This window comes from Cynocephalus volans, chromosome 11, assembly GCF_027409185.1.
Source record: "Cynocephalus volans isolate mCynVol1 chromosome 11, mCynVol1.pri, whole genome shotgun sequence".
In the NCBI taxonomy this organism is placed as follows: domain Eukaryota; kingdom Metazoa; phylum Chordata; class Mammalia; order Dermoptera; family Cynocephalidae; genus Cynocephalus; species Cynocephalus volans.
In genome coordinates this window covers 118,044,156-118,061,868 of record NC_084470.1, presented here as the reverse complement: position 1 = coordinate 118,061,868, position 17,713 = coordinate 118,044,156, and the positions used below count along the sequence as shown (strand labels likewise).

The 17,713-nt window shown below is 34.7% G+C and overlaps 1 protein-coding gene across 6 annotated transcripts in view; it reads left to right on the top strand.

Moving 5' to 3' along the window:
* Nucleotides 1-11,631, top strand: part of CD46 (CD46 molecule) — a 29,691-nt gene extending 18,060 nt beyond the window's left edge. Inside the window, exons 7-11 of one of the 6 annotated variants that reach the window (XM_063114673.1) lie at nt 803-850; nt 3,165-3,206; nt 4,580-4,615; nt 5,347-5,407; nt 10,482-11,631. In XM_063114673.1, the coding sequence (XP_062970743.1) occupies nt 803-850; nt 3,165-3,206; nt 4,580-4,615; nt 5,347-5,407; nt 10,482-10,554 (260 nt within the window). In that variant the 3' untranslated portion in view covers nt 10,555-11,631. Of the gene's footprint in view, nt 1-802; nt 851-3,164; nt 3,264-4,579; nt 4,616-5,346; nt 5,408-10,481 lie in introns of those variants that run through there. The other 5 variants (XR_010024895.1, XM_063114675.1, XM_063114674.1 and 2 more) reach the window with 5 other exon arrangements.
* The last annotated feature ends 6,082 nt before the right edge of the window (nt 11,632-17,713 follow it).

The window sequence follows — 17,713 nt, the reverse complement described above, 5'->3', positions numbered from 1 at the left end:
GTTGAGTGTTGTAGGTTTGGTGAGTGAGGTAGGGAGAAGAGATCGTTTTTTGGTAGACTGATAATATGAACAAAACTAGATTGCATGTAAAATTTATATTCATTGACCCATCCATGATTACTCACATACTCCTCATGGGTATATGCACTATGTATATTAAGTTTGTCGATACATCCTTTTGAAAGAGTTGAAATGCTTATAAGTATTTCATAAAGGATTTGTAAAACACTGATGTAGCTTAGTGTTTGAAAGATGAGATAATTGAAAAAATTATAAAGAAGGGAAACTACAGGGATCTTTTTTTAAAAATAAAAAATCAGAATTCCTCCTGGGATGGTCAATCATTTTTTATCATCAGTTAGAGAAAGACTGTATCAAAAGTATCAATAGCAACATATATGGTGTTAAGGTAGATATGAATGTGCTAATGTGAAAAAATATCTAAGAAATAGTGGTAAAGATGCAAATTATGTAGTATGATACTACTTGGATGCCTTTTTTTTAAAGATACATATATTTACCCCAAATACATTACTATTATGATTTATTATTAGTTAACTGCTGGGATTTCCATTATGAAATATAGAGCTGTAGTGAGCAGTGTTATACATACATCCTTCTATACTTATGCAAATATATGTAGGTTAAATTCCCAGAAGTAGAACTGCAAAGTTTAGAAAGTATGTGTATTTTTCATTTTGATAAATAGGTAATCTTTTTAAAAAATCAAATATCAAAATTAAATCCCTAATTTTATATTCATAAGGCTGGTGAACTGACAGAATCAAATTTGTTTTCCTAGGTCCTAAGCCTACTCATCCTACCAAGCCTCCAGTTTCAAATTATCCAGGTTTGGTAACTCTTATCCTACTGATAGTATTAAGAACTTTATGAGTGATGGATGAAAAATGATGTCTTGTTTTAATTTGCATTCCTATAATTATTGATGAAGCTGAACTTTTTTTCATCTGTGTTTATTTATTCATGTCTGTTGCCCATTTTTCTGTTAGGTTTCTAAAATATTTTTCTTGTTGGTATTTGAGAGCTCATTGTAAATTAAAGCCCCTTTAATATGAAGTGAACATTTTTTTCCAAGTTTTGCTTTATTTTTGCTGATCAGTTTTCTTTTAAGTTTTTTATATTATTGAGTATAGATTGCTTTTTATAACGTTTAATTACATGAGTACTATACAAATATATTTTTGTAAAATTTCAAACATTGCAAAAGTATACACAGTGAAAGATTAGTTCTCTTTCTCTTTCTAGTCCATTACCTGAGTTAATCACTATTAATAGTTTAGGGTTTCTTTTTATCTATTTCTGTACATCAGCATCTTTTGATGTGTAATCATACATGTGGTTTGGTGTTTTTTCTTAAACAAAAATGACAATTTGTACATATTTGCCTGCAACTTGCACTTTTTCCACTTAGTGTCTTGGATTGGGGTTGTATTTAGATTTATTCCTACCCTTTTTAATGATGACTTGAATACATACCATATTTTATTTAACTGTTCTCCCATCAGTGGTCATTCATATATTCAGAAGTTTTAAATTAATAGTTAGTTTGATGTATCCATCTTTTCCCTAAAGGCTATGAGTTTTGTATCTTTCTTATAAAAGCTTCAGATCTTCCCCATGCTGACATTATTCGTATATAAAGATTTCAACCGTGTTCTGGCTTAGTTTTTTGCATTTAAATCATTGGTACATCTGAAATTCATTATGGCATATGCAACAGCTAAATAGCACCATTTGCTGCATGTTTTCTTCTCCTAGCTGATTTGAAGGTGCCACTTTTTATCATACACTGAATTCATAGGCGTTTTAGCCTCTTTTCTCCTTTGAACTCTATCCATTCCTGTGCCAGAATCAAGTGTCTTGGGTGTTGTTTTTACTGTAGCCCAGTAAATTTTATGATCTGGCAAAACACTTCGTTTTTAGAAATTTCCAAGATACTTTCATATTAATTTTCCAAGTCAACTTTTTACTTTATTCTATTACCACCTTAACCATTTTAAGTGTGCGATTCAGTGGCATTAAGTACTTTGACATTGTTGTGCTACCATCACTATTATTCATTTTCAGAACTTTTTCTTCATTCCAAACTGAAACTCTATCAATTAAACAATAACTCTCTATTCCCTCCTCTCCCCGGCACCTGGTAACCACTATTGCACTTTTTGTCTCTATGATTTGCCTATTCTAGGTACCTCATGTAAGTGGGACCATATGATATTTGTCCTTTTGTGTCTGGCTTATTCTACTTTTAACATTTATCTATCTCATAGCATGTATCGGAACTTTATTCCTCTTTACAGCTGAATAATATTCTATTATATGTATATACCACATTTTGTTTATTCATTCATCTGTTGATAGACCCTTGGGTTGGGTTGTTTCCACCTTTTTGCTATTGTGAATAATGCTGTTGTGAACATGGGTGTAAACATATCTGTTTGAGTACCTATTTTTAATTCTTTTGGATATATACCTAGGGCAAAGAAAGGGTTTTGCATGTATGTGAATATGTGGAATCCTTGGGGTTTTCTACATAAAAGATCATGTTATCTGCCAACAGGTAATTTTATTTTTTCCTCTCCAATGTGGATTCCTTCTATTCCTTTTTCATACCTAATTTCTCTGGCTAGAACTTCCAATACTATTTGAATAGAAGTGGCAAACATGGGCAGACTGTCTTATTCGTGGTCTTAGGAGAAAAGATTTTAGTTGTTCACCACTGAGAATGATGTTAACTGTGTGTTTTTCATATATGGCCTTTATTAGGTTGAGGAAGTTTCCTTACATTCCAGATCAACTTTTAAAGCATTTATTAAGCCTTTCTCTATCTTTTAATTTTAATTAGAATCACATAGAATTCATAGAGTAATTTTAGAATATAGAAAGATAAATTTTCATGCTGTACCACAGAATTTTGAGACAGGAAATGTAAGTGGACAGGAAGAAGTAAGCTGATGACACTAAATATTAATTTATAAAATTTCATGACGCTACTTTACATAAGAAACATTAATATAATTTATAAGGAAAATGAAATTTTAAGGGATTTTGTACAAAGGTAAAAAAAAAATCAACCTGTGAATTTAAAGGATTTTAAGCTTTATTTTTTTTTTTTTTACTTAATTTATTGTTCTTTTTTCTAGGATATCCCAATCCCCGTGAAGGATTTGACTTTGATGAGTTCGGTTAGTGCAGATACCATGACAAATATAAGAAGTGGTAGCATGTGTAGAAATCTGTAGGTAATTATAGTTTTTAAGAAGTGCCCCAATATAGGATTCCTAGCAGGGTGAGATAACTTTCTTAAACGCTATGGTTATATATAAGTTAAAATATATAAAACACAACTTGCTTTCCACATGATTGTGTTAGTTTGAGATGGCAATTTGTAGATAAATCCTCTTTCTATTCATATCTCGTGAGCCTTAAAGTACTATAAGTTGGGTTAGTTTTTATCTTTAACAGGTTGATTTAACACACTTTATGTAGACTTACACAGGTCACACAATATATACTATAGAAAATAATGAAGTATAGTCATGACAGTTAAAGTTCAATGAAATATAAAGATTTATTGATAAGTAAAAGAAGACAAAAATCTATTACTTTTCATTTATTAGACTAATTTGGTCATGATTAATCTTCCAATAAAATGCACCTTAGGCTTATTTTTTAATATATGCTTTAACTCCAAACTGCAGTCAAACTGTCATTGTGTCAAAAAAAAAATCCAATGCCATCTTAAGCTGTTAGATACTTGATAACTGTTTATGAAACAAAAAGAGCAGATTTAAACATGACACTTTATGCTTTGACTTACAGCAATTCAATACAAATCATGGCAATTTAGAAGCAGAGGTGCTACTGACAGAAGCAGCATTTCTAAAGATTAAGTTTCTGCAGAATTATTTAGTGTTCTCTGGACAGTTAAAAAAATGTACATTCAAATTTCCTGGCATAATTTTTATCCATGTGCTCTGTTTCATTTACATTTTTAGAGGGAATCTCCTTGGTATGTAGAACTATGTCTTAATTTTTTTTCAGGGGGGTGTTATGGGAGGGTAGGAAGGAGTTGATAAGATAAAGTGTTATTTGTGAAGACTGCAAATAGCATCTGTGTGACAAGTTAATAGAAATTTATTTATGATTTATTCTTCAGATCCATTTTAGGGGAAAAATAATAAATTCTTACCAAAATCAGAAATGATAGAAGTGAATACTGAACTAAACTAACTGTAATAGGATAATACATTTTTTTAATGGTTTTCCTCTACACTAGTGGATACTAATTGTTTTAATAACCTTTACTAAATAATCTGATGTGTTAGCTACAGAATAAAACAAAAAAAAAGTGAGGTTCCTATTAAGTGTTTCACAAGTCGGACCCTAAACCTGGGATCTGTGATCAGAATGATCCAGATGCATTAGCAATGATGCTGAAACTAGACAGACTTTTTTTTTTTTGCTGTAGTGTTCAGATCTTATTGAAATAGAAACGCAACTGCTATCTAGAGACCCATATGTGTTCAAAATCTTCAAACTTTTTATTTTTTCTCAGAGGCATTGATCATCGCTCTGATTATTCTTATTATAAGTAAGTATACTAAATTTTGATGCCACTTAAATCAAAATACAGTATAGTCATGTACTGCATAATGACACTTTGGTCCACAACAGACCACATATATGATAGTGGTCTTCTAAGACTATAATGGCTATACCATGTAGCCTAGGTCTATAGGTAGGCTGTACCATCTAGGTTTGAGTAAGTATATTCTAGGATGTTTGCAAAATGATGAAATCTCCTAATGCTACATTTCTCAGAGCATATCTCCATTGTTAAATGACATATAGCTGTATTACTGAAGAAGTGCATTTTTTTGTTTTTCAGATTCTGTATTTTTTATAGCTTAAGTAAACCAATCTAGAGAAACCTGACCTTTTATATGAGTATACTACTTTGTGTTGGTGATTTTATATTCTTTTATATTCTATTTATCTACTTAGTAACAAACCCTAAGTAATAGTAAGTAATACATGTTTTCTCAAGATGATTAGTAATATAAATCTGCTTCCTAAATGTGCTTTTGATAATTTTCTAAATTAAGCAAGGACTCTTCTCTAACTTATTGTGAACTGTGTGATTCCAGGAAATTGGATTTAGAAAGTTAAGAGTCCAGCTGCAATATAAATGTACAAGTATTTAAATAAAGTAACATTTTCTGACCACTGAAATGCAACCAACATTTATTTCTTCTGCTAGATTTTGAATCTTGGTAATATGTTTTCAGAGTCATGTGTCATTTGTTTCCTGGTTTCTTGTAGTTGTTACGGTTGCAATAACTGGTGTCTGCCTGTACAAATATCTTCAAAAGAGGAAGAAAAGGTAAATCAAAGCTATTTCTTCTAACTTATTGGTCCTTCTTATCCTTGATATGCTTTTGTGTAGCTTAAGTGTGTACTCTGTATTGCATGTCATCTTTTTTTAAAATGTAGCCTGCATTAGTGCGTCCTACAAATTACATTCCTTTGCTAAAAAATGTTTTCAGCTACTTTTAACATCATTTCAACATGAGGAATCTGTGCAGAGTTGCGTCTTCAACTTCTATATTATTTTAATAGCTGAAGTTACTCTAATGTGAGGGTGGTATACCTTTCTTTTTTAGAGCCTAGAGAAGTGCTTCTCTAACTTGAATGCATATATTAATCACCTGGAGATCTGTTAAAATGCAGATTCTGATTCAGTAGGTCTGGGGTGGAGCCTGAGATCCTGCATTTCTAATGAGCTCCCAAGTGATGATGCTGCTGGCCTGGACTGCTTTTGAGTAACCAGCGTGTAGACTATTGTTGATGTGGTCATATTGTTGAAATCTGAAGAAACACCATTAAGCTTATTGGCAAATATTTCTGATGTTTAAGATAACTGGAGTTTTTAAGACTCCTCATCTATGTGTATGTGTAGAAAAAGGGTGTAGGGTTAATAGTAGAGGGTACTTCAGAAAATTCATGGAAAGAATAATACAGTCTTTCGATTCTATTTTTCCACAGACTTTTTGATGAAGCACTCTCATACATGGTTTTATTTTGCTTTTTTTTTTTTAAGAAAAGTAAAGATTTCTGTTATTCTCTTTGCACTGTTTAATGTCCATAATCTTTTCCCCCCAAATTGGTTGTTATTGCCTTAGAAACCTCTTATATAAGACTATAAAATGTATGGAGTTACTTCTCTATTTCTAGGGGTAATTCTAGAAGAACGGTAGCAGGCACAGATAACCCCAAATTGCTGCTAAACCTTGGTACATAATGGATTTGATGCAAACTGATATTTATGATGATTTGGAAACACAATTATCCTTCTGCAGCTTTCATCTCAAAGTAGAAAAATAGTATAAGTAGTCATTTTTAAGATTATCCAATATCATTTAAATTACTTAATGAAAAGTGGCCAAAAGCTTAAAGTATTCTGCTAGTTTTCTGTTTCTTAGTGTATCAGTCCATTTTGTGTTGCTATAACAGAAATACCTGAGACTGGTTAATTATAAGAACAGAGGTTTATTTGGCTTATGATTCTGGGACAGCTGCATCTGGTGCAGGCCTCAGGCTGCTTCTACTTACGGCGGAAAGTGGCAGGCAGTGGCAGGTACAAGCAGATCATGTGGCAAGAGGAAGCAAAAGAGAGAGAGGAGGTGCCAGGGTCTTTTAAACAACGAGCTCTCGTGGGAACTAATAGAGCGAGAACTCACTCATTAATCCCCCTCCCCCAGGGAGAACATTAATCCGCTCATGATGGATCCACCCACATGACTCAATCGGTGTCCAGCACTGCCATATTGGGGATCAAATTTCCACATGAGTTTTGGAGGGAACAACACATCCAAACTCCATCACTTAGCTTTCAGCTAAGAATAGAATAGGATGCCAGTTGGCCTGAAACAGGTCCCACCTACATGCTCCTTCCTTTCCCCTTCTTGTTTCCTCTCTTAACTACTTATTTTACTGTATTTTCTAGTCCTAGAAGCCACTGCCCTTTGTCCTGTCTTTGCTGCTGCTTGAGTCCTGAATTGCATGTCATGTCTGTGGTTCTGAACAACAGATGCGATTATTTACATAAAAATTTTCATTTCTTGTGATTTTTTTTTAAAATAAGTATATGATTTTCTTTACTCCAGTGAAATAATCCTTGGATAGGTGAGAGTTGGCTAAGTTAATGAGAATTATTTGCATAGTTTATATTTTTTATTATCTGTGGCAAAAGAGTTTTTCTTTTTTTCCATTAAAGAGATTTATTGTTTGGTATAACTTAAACCTATTTTTAATGTTATGTTAATACTGATTGATCCAATTACTTTGTAATTCTTATTAAACATAACATAGTAACATTCAAATACTTAATATACCCTGAAGTTCAGAGAGTCTGAAAACTACTTTTCCTAGTTGGCTTTAGCCTTAAAAATGTTCTAAGAGACTAGAAGATACAGTAATCCCCTTATCCTCGGCTCTATTATCCATGGTCAATTGCAGTCTGAAAATATTAAATGGAAAATTACAGAAATAAACAATTCGTAAGTTTTAAATTGTACACCTGATCTGAGTAGTGTGATGAAATTTCATCCTGTCCTGCTCCACCCCACCTAGGACATAAATCATCCCTTCGTCCAGCATATCCACGCTGTAGACGTGCTACCTGTCCCTTAGTCACTTTGCCTTTTTGGTTATCAGATGACTTGTCACAGTATTGCAGTGCAGTGCAATACAATAAGGTGTTTTGAGAGAGAGAGAGAGAGACCACATTCACATAACTTTTATTACATATATTATAATTTTTGTTTTATTATTATTATTGTTAATCTCTTACTGTGCCTAATTTATAAATTAAACTTTATCATAGGTATGTACATATAGGAAAAAAACAGCATATATAAGGTTCGGTACTATCTGTGCTTTCAGGAATCTCCTGGGGGTCTTGAAATGTATCCCCCATGGATAAGAGGGAACTACCTTATATAGCACAGGGTAGGCCCAGGCTGTCAATTCTAGTTGGTATGTTTTCTTTTTCCTTTTGCCCTTGTGGTCAAAGACTCCACTTTGCTTTTCCCAAGAAATTGCCCTTCCGATTGGCCTTCGTAAGATCCTGCTCATTATAAGAAGTGGGGTGCATATCTCTGTCTCTTCCCAACTATGCAGACACACATTCTAGTGCAAAGAGAGAAACACTTCTAATGCATTTCAATTTAAAGACAGAAGATGAATGGGGTCAAAGGGTTTAAAGCAGTGCCATCCATAATTTTTCAAAATCTGAAGACTTTTTTTGTTTTTCAGTATGCTAAGAATATTCCAATCCAGAGAAACAGATAATGCCTTTACAGAGTTATATACAAGTTGGAATTGAATAAATTTACAAAATTAAGTAAAATATGTTTTGGTTTCTATAAAAGGGCATTTTTCCTCACTGTATTTAAAATGAACTGATTGATTATTTCCCACTGGGCTCAAAATTTTCCATACTTTTAGATTCACAGCTGCTCTAGAGGGTAAGGAAGCGAGATAGTCTGATAAAAGGACAAGAGGAACGTAACTCTGTTTATGCCAGTGTCAAAGCAAAATCCTGTCAGTATACATTGTTAAACTTAAAAAAAGGAATGGCATAAGAAGACATCAATAATTTAGCAAAGGGAAGAGGAATCTAAGTTTCCTTTTTGATGTTTACTGCCAACATAGCTTAGGTTATTGATATCTAAATATCCATTGAATATGTTTCAAAAGAAAGGACTTTTCTGAAAAGAAACACAGCAGAGATACTTCTGTGGCCCTCATCAGTTAGGTATGTGCTGAACAGAGGAAAGGAAAAGGGCTGAATGAAATAATGACATCCCACCAAGAAGAAGCAAGAGTGGTGTAGTAAGTGGGTTAAAATCAGTGACAGAAGAGAACGGAAGTAAAGCTGAGAATTAGGTTTGTAAATTAAGACTTTATGAGTCTCACTGAGGGACTTGAAAGATGAATTTTGAAACAGAAGCTACTTTAACCTTGAAGTCTTACAGATCATCCAGCAATGAACAGATTCTAAATTTTTGTTCATTATGTTTACCTTTGAAACCATTTTGCACGAAGACAATAATGCAAAGATAAAAAGAATAACATTGCGGGAGGAGAAATGGCCCTGGTCTCTAGCACCCCTGAGTTTTGAGGGAATACACAGAGTAGATATTAAATCCATGTAACTTTGTCTTAGAAATAAATTTTATGACAAGTCCTGCATTTTCAGATGTACCTTGCCTTTAGCATTGAGCACAGTTTCTTCTTGTGGCACATTTGTTTTCAACCCGAGGGAAGATTCTTGTAAAACTTAATGGTACATGACATTCCATATTTCTGGATGGATTTAACTTCGTAAATATGCTCTTTAAACTAATTACAAAATCTTTTGTTATATATATATTTTTTAATTTTTGAAGGCTTTGTTAAATACTCAAGAATTTGAGAACCAACTGGAAAAATGTTCGTTCATTTGATCCTTATGTTTTTTGCCCCATGTCACTACACTCTACAACTACCTGAACTGACCACTGTTTCTAAACTGTCTGTGTTTAAATGACAATTACAGTCAATTTACAAAGGCAGGGCCTACAGCTGTGCTGTCCAATTCAATAGTCAATAGCCATGTGTGGCTACTGCAGAATTCAAAAGTGGCTAGTCCAGTGTAGAATGTGCTATAAGTGTAAAATACACCCTGAATTTCAAAGACTTAATACAAAAAAAATGTAAAATACATGTCAAATGATAACCCTTTGGCTATATTGGGTTAAACAAAATAATATTACTAAAATTAATTTTGCTGGTTTATTTTACTTTTTTAGATTTAGCTTCTAGAAAATTTTAAATACCATACGTGACTGGCATTATATTTCTTTGAACAGCACTGGACTGGAATAGTAGATTTTACGAAGATGACTATTGTTAAGATAAAAGTGTGATGTCAACTTTAGTTATTTAGGAGAATCTCTTGCAGGAATGCGTGATTTCCTTGACAGTGAGGAGTAAATGAAGCATTACTATACTTAAACACTGTTAGAACCACTACCTTTTTAAAAGTTTCATCTCAGAGCCACAGATTTAAAATTGCAACGTTAGGAAAGCGTGTTTCTCTCCCCTCTTTCCCACTGGCCCTAAATCAAAATGAGGAGATATTTACTAAGTACTTTGTATGCTACTGCTCTATTTCTTGTTTTGGAGGGGATTGAAAATATAATACAGGGAGAGAAGAAGAGTTTTTGGAAGGACACTAGTTGAACATTTGAAATTATTTTTAAATAATCATTAATTTCCTAGTTTGGGGACTTGTAATACTATAAACATAGTTGTGTTTTTTTTTTAATTGTCCATTTTCTAAATAGGCTTCTGGAATTTAATTTCTGTACTTATATTTATCTTTGATGCTATCTTTATTCCTTGCCTTGTAGGAAACCCGAGGGTAAAGTTGAATACACTGCTTACCATCACAAAGCAACCACTGCAGAAGCGCCACCGAAATGAATGATTTCTACAGAAAATGTTTTCCAATTTATCTTTTTAATCTATTAAACTCTTCAGATCTACAAGTTATTCTTTAGTTTGACTCTCAAGAATGCAACTGTCAAGTCATATTGTTAACATTTTAATGTGGCTTGAACGTAGTCACTATCCTTTGATGCTTCTTTGAAATGTGTATGAATTTGGATATGAACATATTGTCCGTTTTTCCCTTCAAATAACACTTATATTTATAGGGCAAGTCAAAATAGTATCCCTGGTGGGGAAATGATTTATAAAATCTGCAAATGTAGAGAAATACAGTTCAAAATTAGATTACATTTCATTTGTAAAGGAAGTTATTTTGAAATCTTTTTTGTTCAAAGATTAATGCCGGGGCTGGCTGGTTAGCTCAGTTGGTTGCAACATGATGTTATAACACCAAGGTCAAGGGTTCCAAATCCCGTACTGGCCAGCCACCAAAAAATAATAATAATAATAATAATAATGCCAACACTTGAGATTTATTTTTTCAACAGTTCTAAATTGTATTTTATACATTGTTCACTATAAAAAGCTTTTACAAGTATGTGTATACTACTTTTGCTCTTATCTATTAAAAACAAGAACACTAAAAATGGGGAATGTGGACAAGGTTGAATTCCTTAACTAAGAATGTTGTTGGAAAGGGTAAAATTCTATTTTTAAGTTGTAACTTCTTTGGTGATGTAGAGAAGCTAGAAAGCTTATGTATGGCATTTGTTTTCACCTTTTTCTTTTTCTTTTTCTAACATCAATAAGCCAGTCTAAGAAATCAGTAAGATTTCAGAATCGGTTGCATACTTCCACAAAAAGTTAAGAGGACTCTGACATCTATAATAAGAATGCTGGTTCTTAGTACAAATGAACATTGTGGCCTTGTGGTTTTCTAAGGAGAATTCCATAGGCTGAGTAACCCACTCTAAATTCTGGCCGTAGGTGGTTTTCTTTCCCCACTTAAATAAAGGGAGGTCTTACAGAGAATAAATTCATCAGATAACTTCAAGGTGTGTCTGAATCTTAGTCCTTTTACATTGTCCTTGCTAGTAAGAAGCCTCTTATCTTTGTGTGCATCTTACCTCATCTCCTAAAAGGCAGAGTAAAAATTAAGCCATGTATGGGAGAGAAGGAAATTTCTTTGTTTGCTGTTGGTTGTACTAAAAAATGAAGGAAGTAAACATAGCTCAGGTAGCACTGTTATGCTCAGATAGGGTAGATTTCAGCTGTCTACTGAGTCCTGCTACTCAGGCAGAATCTCTTTCAGAGAAGCCAGGGGGCAAAGAGAAGGGACTCTAATTAAAATCACATTTTTACAAGTTGTATTTTAAACTTTTATATTTAGTAGCGCAAGTTGGGCCAAAGAAAATGTTACCTTTAGAAGGATATGATTGGGGAATCAAGGATGGATCAGAATCAATATTGTTTTACAGTACAAACATGTTTATTTTCTTAATTTTTTTATTTTAATTTATCAATATACAATATAGTTGATTTTTGTGTCCCTTTATCAATTCTTCCTTTTCCTCCCTCCCTCTCCCCCCTCCCCTCATCAACATCATAGCTGTTCACATCTTAACAAAATCAAGTTGTTGTGATTGTTGTGTCTTCTTTCCCACCCACCCCCCACCCCCGCTTCATTTATTTACTTATTTATTTTTATTAGCTCACGCAAGTGAGAACATGCAGTATTTCTCTTTCTGTGCGTGGCTCATTTCACTTAATATAATTTTCTCTAAGTCCATCCATTGTTGCTGCGAATGGTAGCATTTCATTTTTTTTGATAGCAGAGTAGTATTCCATTGTGTAGATACACCATATTTTCCTTATCCACTCATCTGATGATGGACTTTTGGGCTGGTTCCAACTCTTGGCTATTGTAAATAGAGCTGCAGTACACATGGGAGTGCATGTATCTCTTCGACATGATGACTTCCATTCCTCTGGGTATATACCCAGCAGTGGAATAGCTGGGTCATATGGTAGATACGTCTGTAGTTGTTTGAGGGACCTTCATACTACTTTCCATAAAGGCTGCACCATTTTACAGTCCCACCAGCAATGTAAAAGGGTTCCTTTTTCTCCACATACTCGTCAGCATTTGTCATTCTCAGTCTTTTGGATATTAGCCATCCTAACTGGAGTAAGATGGTAATTCAAAATGGTTTTGATTTGCATTCCCCAAATGCTGAGAGACGTTGAGCATTTTTTCATGTGTCTGTTGGCCATTCATATATCTTCCTTTGAGAAATGCCTATTCAGCTCCTTTGCCCATTTTTTAATTGGGTTGTTTTTGTCCTGTTTAGTTGTTTGATCAAGTTCCTTGTATATTCTGGTTATTAATCCTTTGATGTATATTTTGCAAATATTTTCTCCCACTCTGTTGGTTGTCTTTTTGCTCTGTTGTTTCTTTTGCTGTGCAGAAGCATTTTAGTTTCATATAATCCCATTTGTTTATTTTTCCTTTGGTTGCCTATACTTTTGGGGTCATAAAGTCTGTACCCAATCCTACTTCCTGGAGCGTTTCCCCTACGTTTTCTTTAAGGAGTTTTATTGTTTCAGGATGTATACTTAATGATTTAATCCATTTTGAGTTGATTTTATAGGGTGAGAGGTACAGGTCTTGTTTCATTCTCCTACATATGAATTGCCAATTTTCCCAGTGTGTGGTCTTGGAGCCTTTGTCAAAGATCATATGGCTGTAGGTGCATGGGTTGATCTCTGGATTCTCTGTTCTGTTCCATTGGTCCATGTGTCTGTTTTTATGCCTGTACTATGCTGTTTTGGTTACTATCGCTTTGTAGTGTAGTGTAAAGTCCGGTAGTGTTATGCCTCCGGCTTTATTTATTTTTCTCAGGATTGCTTTGGCTATTTGTGTTTTTTTATTCTTCCATATGAATGTTAAAAATGTTTTTTCCAATTCTGAGGAAAATGTCATTGGAATTTTGATGGGGATTGCATTGAATCTGTAGATCACTTTGGGTAGTATGGACATTTTCACAATGTTAATTCTTCCACTCCAAGAGCATTGGATATCTATTTTCTTGTGTCCTCTTTAATTTCTCTTAACAGTGGTTTGTAGTTCTCATCATGGAGATTTGTCACATCCTTGGTTAAATTTATTCCTAGGGGTTTTTTTTTGTTTTTGTTTTTGTTTTTTGATGGTTATTATAAATGGGTTAGCTTTCTTGATTTCTTTTTCTGCCGGTTCATTATTAGAATATAGAAATGCCACTGATTTTTGCGTGTTGATTTTGTATCCTGCAACTTTGCTAAAATTAACTCTACAAATAAAACTTTGAGTTTTTTGTAGTTAGCCTAGTTAATGGTTTGTCTATTTTATTTATCTTTTCAAAAAACCAACTTTTTGTTTCATTGATTTTTTGTATCGTTTTTTGATTTTCTATTTCATTTAGTTCTGCTCTGATCTTAATTATTTCTTTCCATCTACTAACTTTAGGTTTGGATTGTTCTTATTTTTCTAATTCTTTAAGGTAAAGTGCTAGGTTGTTTACTTGCCATCTTTCCATTCTTCTCAGGTAAGCATTTAATGTGATAAATTTCCCCCTTAGTACTGCTTTTGCAGTATCCCACAGGTTTTGGTATGATGTGTCATTATTTTCATTAGTTTCAATAAAGGTTTTGATTTCCTGTTTAATTTCTTCTTGGACCCATATGTCATTACATGCACTTGTATAGTTTCCAGAGTCTTGTTTGTTATTGATTTCTAGTTTTAATCCATTGTGGTCAGAAAAAATACATGATACCTGAAGATCTTCTACAATTAAGTCCCAACTTCTCTTTCCAAGCCTTTCTTTCTGTTACACTTTAAATAACCGACTCTCAGTCAAGCCAGACCGTTTGCCCTGTGTGCTCTGCTATATTCCTAATTCACTTTTGCTTGAAACACCTACTGTCCCGTCCAGATCCTACGTATCTTCCAAGGACCAGCTCAAATACTGCCCATTCCATGAAGCTTTGTCTGTTTTCTGCCCAGCTCTCATAACCTTTATTATTACTTAACCTCGAGTTAGCCACATTTAAATATGTGTATACATGTGTCTATTATAAGATATATATCTTCCACATAACTTTAATGCATACCCAGGGCTAAATAAATACCCAAGTCTCAAAGTACAAAATTTAATTTGTGTAAACTATAATAGAATTTGTTGTTAATGCAAAAATCATTCTTGTTCTCTTTGCAGATTTAAATCATATCAGTTTGCTAAATCTCTCAAATCAGGCCTCCGTGTTTCCCAACCATGGCCGCACATTGGAATCACCTGGGGAGATTTACTGACCTCTGGGTCCCACCCCTGTGATTTCTCGGGTAATTGATCTGGGATGTGACTTGGGCATAGGGACTTTTTTTTTTTTTAAGTGTCCCAAGTGTTTCTGCAGCTAAGGTTTAGAACCTCTGCATTAGTGATTCTCAAGCTCCATAGTCAGTTTCTCCATATAAACTTACAATGATAGAAGGTAAATGCTTATATTTGCAAAGGAAAATTGTGGTTTTATTAATTCAGTCTATTCAAGAAATTAGAAAATTTCAAAGACTTGAATTAAGTCCATTGCCTGGCTAAGCAAACATGGCTCTATGTGGTTTAAAAATACAGAAGTAATCTTTCTGTTAATGTCAATACTGGATGAAACTATATTGACTATGAATAAGGAAAGCATTTTAGAAAATTTTATTTGACCTTGAAACTATAGTGTATTTGGAAAATTAGCATAAAACATACAGAGAAAGCTTTTAAGGTAACTAATAATAAAAGTCTTCAAGAATACTGAAGAGACCTGGGATAAGACGGAATTTGAATTTGCATCGTTAAAGTAAAATTTAGGGTTTAGGAAAATAGGCAACTCTGTGGTATTCTAAAACTAGTAATGCCTTTCAGCTAACATTTTAACTAAGAATGAGCTTTTTTACATATTTTAAAAATTTGCATACTTATATGCAAGAGCAGGATTTAACATAAAGTCTACTAACTACCAGAAATGACGCAAAATTGAGTGACTGTACATAAGGATTTTTTCTCCCTACGCTACATTGCTTTCATGAGAATTTCTGGGCTCATCCAGGAAAGGTTACCCTAGGACGAAGTGTAAGCATTTGTAAATTGTGGCACTGCTGCCCTCCTGTGGATTGTTAGGGCATTTGACAATCCCTTCCTTACCTGTTCAAACTTTTTGTCATTCATTGTTCAGAGGTTTCAGTCATTGCAGTGATTCCCAGAAGCAATTTTTATTTTCAATTTGGATCTGGTACTAAACTAAGTCTCTTCTGCTGCTTCTGTGAAATTAACATTTTTAAAAGTGTTAAACTCTGTCCCTTAATTGCTTAAGTATTGCTTAAGTATTGGCTAAACTCTGCCCCTTATTGCTTATTGGGGGAAGTATAATACTGGGGATCTGTGGTCAATAAACAATCTTTCCTTCCCTCTTGCTTGTATGCCAGCAGAAGGTGAACACACTGCCACAGGTATAGAGAACACTGAGAAAGCTACCCACCTGATTCTTGACTTGGTGTAGTGCAAAACAAAGCCCAAGGAAACTTACAATAAGGTAGTAAAACTGACGTTAGGAGAAGCCACTTAAGTTTATAACTTTTATCTCCCTTATGAAGCTTTTTAAAAATAGCACTATTACCGTATATAGCAGTGGCAAACCCTGTGCCAGACTAGTGGTAACAAGTAAGAGCTCTGGCATCCTTGTACCTAGGCGCTGTGGCTTCATTGAGAATTTGGGGGACTACTTATTCTTATGAGAGCCCTTATGTATGGTGTTTGGGAAAATTACCCACCTTCACCTGATAAAGCTCTTAGGAAAAATACTCCTTGAATTTGTTTTCGAAGTGGGACTCAATTATTAAAGAATTCCTTGGGTAGGATCACATAGCACCATGCTTCTCAAATTTTAGTGTGCAGGTGAATCACGTGGTGATCTTGTTAAAAAGCAAATTCTGATCAACAGATCTCTCAGGTGGGGCCTGAGGTTCTGCATTTCTAATGAATTCCCATGTATTGCTGTTTGTGGGAGGCTGTATAACGGCCTCCAAAGGTGTCCAAGTCCTAATACCTGGAACCTGTGGCTATTACTTTATATGGCAAAAGGGTCTCTGCAGATGAGATTAGGTTAAGGATCTTGAAAAGGGGAGATTAGTCTGGATTATCCAGGTGAGTGCCTAAATGTAATCACAAGGTTCCTTATATGAGAGAGGCAGAGAAAGATACCTACAGCAGAAGACAATGTGACCACTGTGCAGAATACTACCCTGCTGGCTTTGAAGATGGAGAAAGGGACGCAAGCCAAAGAATGCAGTTCTAGAAGCTGAAAAAGGCAAGAAAATCTGTTCTCTCCTAACACTTCTGAAGAGTGTGGCCCTACCTTGATTTCAGTCCAGAAAAACAGATTTCAGACTTCTTCTAACCTCCAGAACTGTAAGAATAAATGTGTGCTATTGTAAGACACCAAGATTATGATAATTTGTTACAGCTGTCATGGGAAATACCAGTGTGGGGTCCTCAGACCATACATTGAGTCATAAAGTCTCTTAGAAACAAGACCACAGAGAAATGGCTCTCAACCCTGACTGCACATTAGAATCATTTGGGGAAACTTTAAAACAAAGTGATGTCCAGGCCCCATTTCTAGAGCAGCTAAACCACAGCCTGTGGGGATGGGAGCCAAAGATCACTAATTTAAAACCTCTTTGGGTGAATTGAATAGGCAGGTAAGGCACTATCACATTAGAAAAAATCCAAAAGACAATCTTTCTCATACTCAAGGAAAACTCTTAAACTTCCCCAAAATATGGACACACTGATCTGCTACGTACTCCTCTGAAACTACACATCAGCTTCTCAAAATAAAGGCTTCTGGCTAGGGCAACTGTCAGAATCCTGCGATGTAGCCAATTGTATTGCTAGGGCTAGGGTTTAGGGCTCATACCCTTCAAACCGTTGCACAGACTGGGTCACAGACCCCTCAAGCAGGTCCACACTAGGTAATTGGGAAAGATCCCGGAAGCCATTGGCAGATGACACGAGCGCACTCCTTGGCTTCCTCAGCAGCAGCGGTGATAGCCTCCTGTAGGGTCCCGGGGCCGTGGCAGCAACAGCAGCTCGTAGCAACAGCCTCCCCG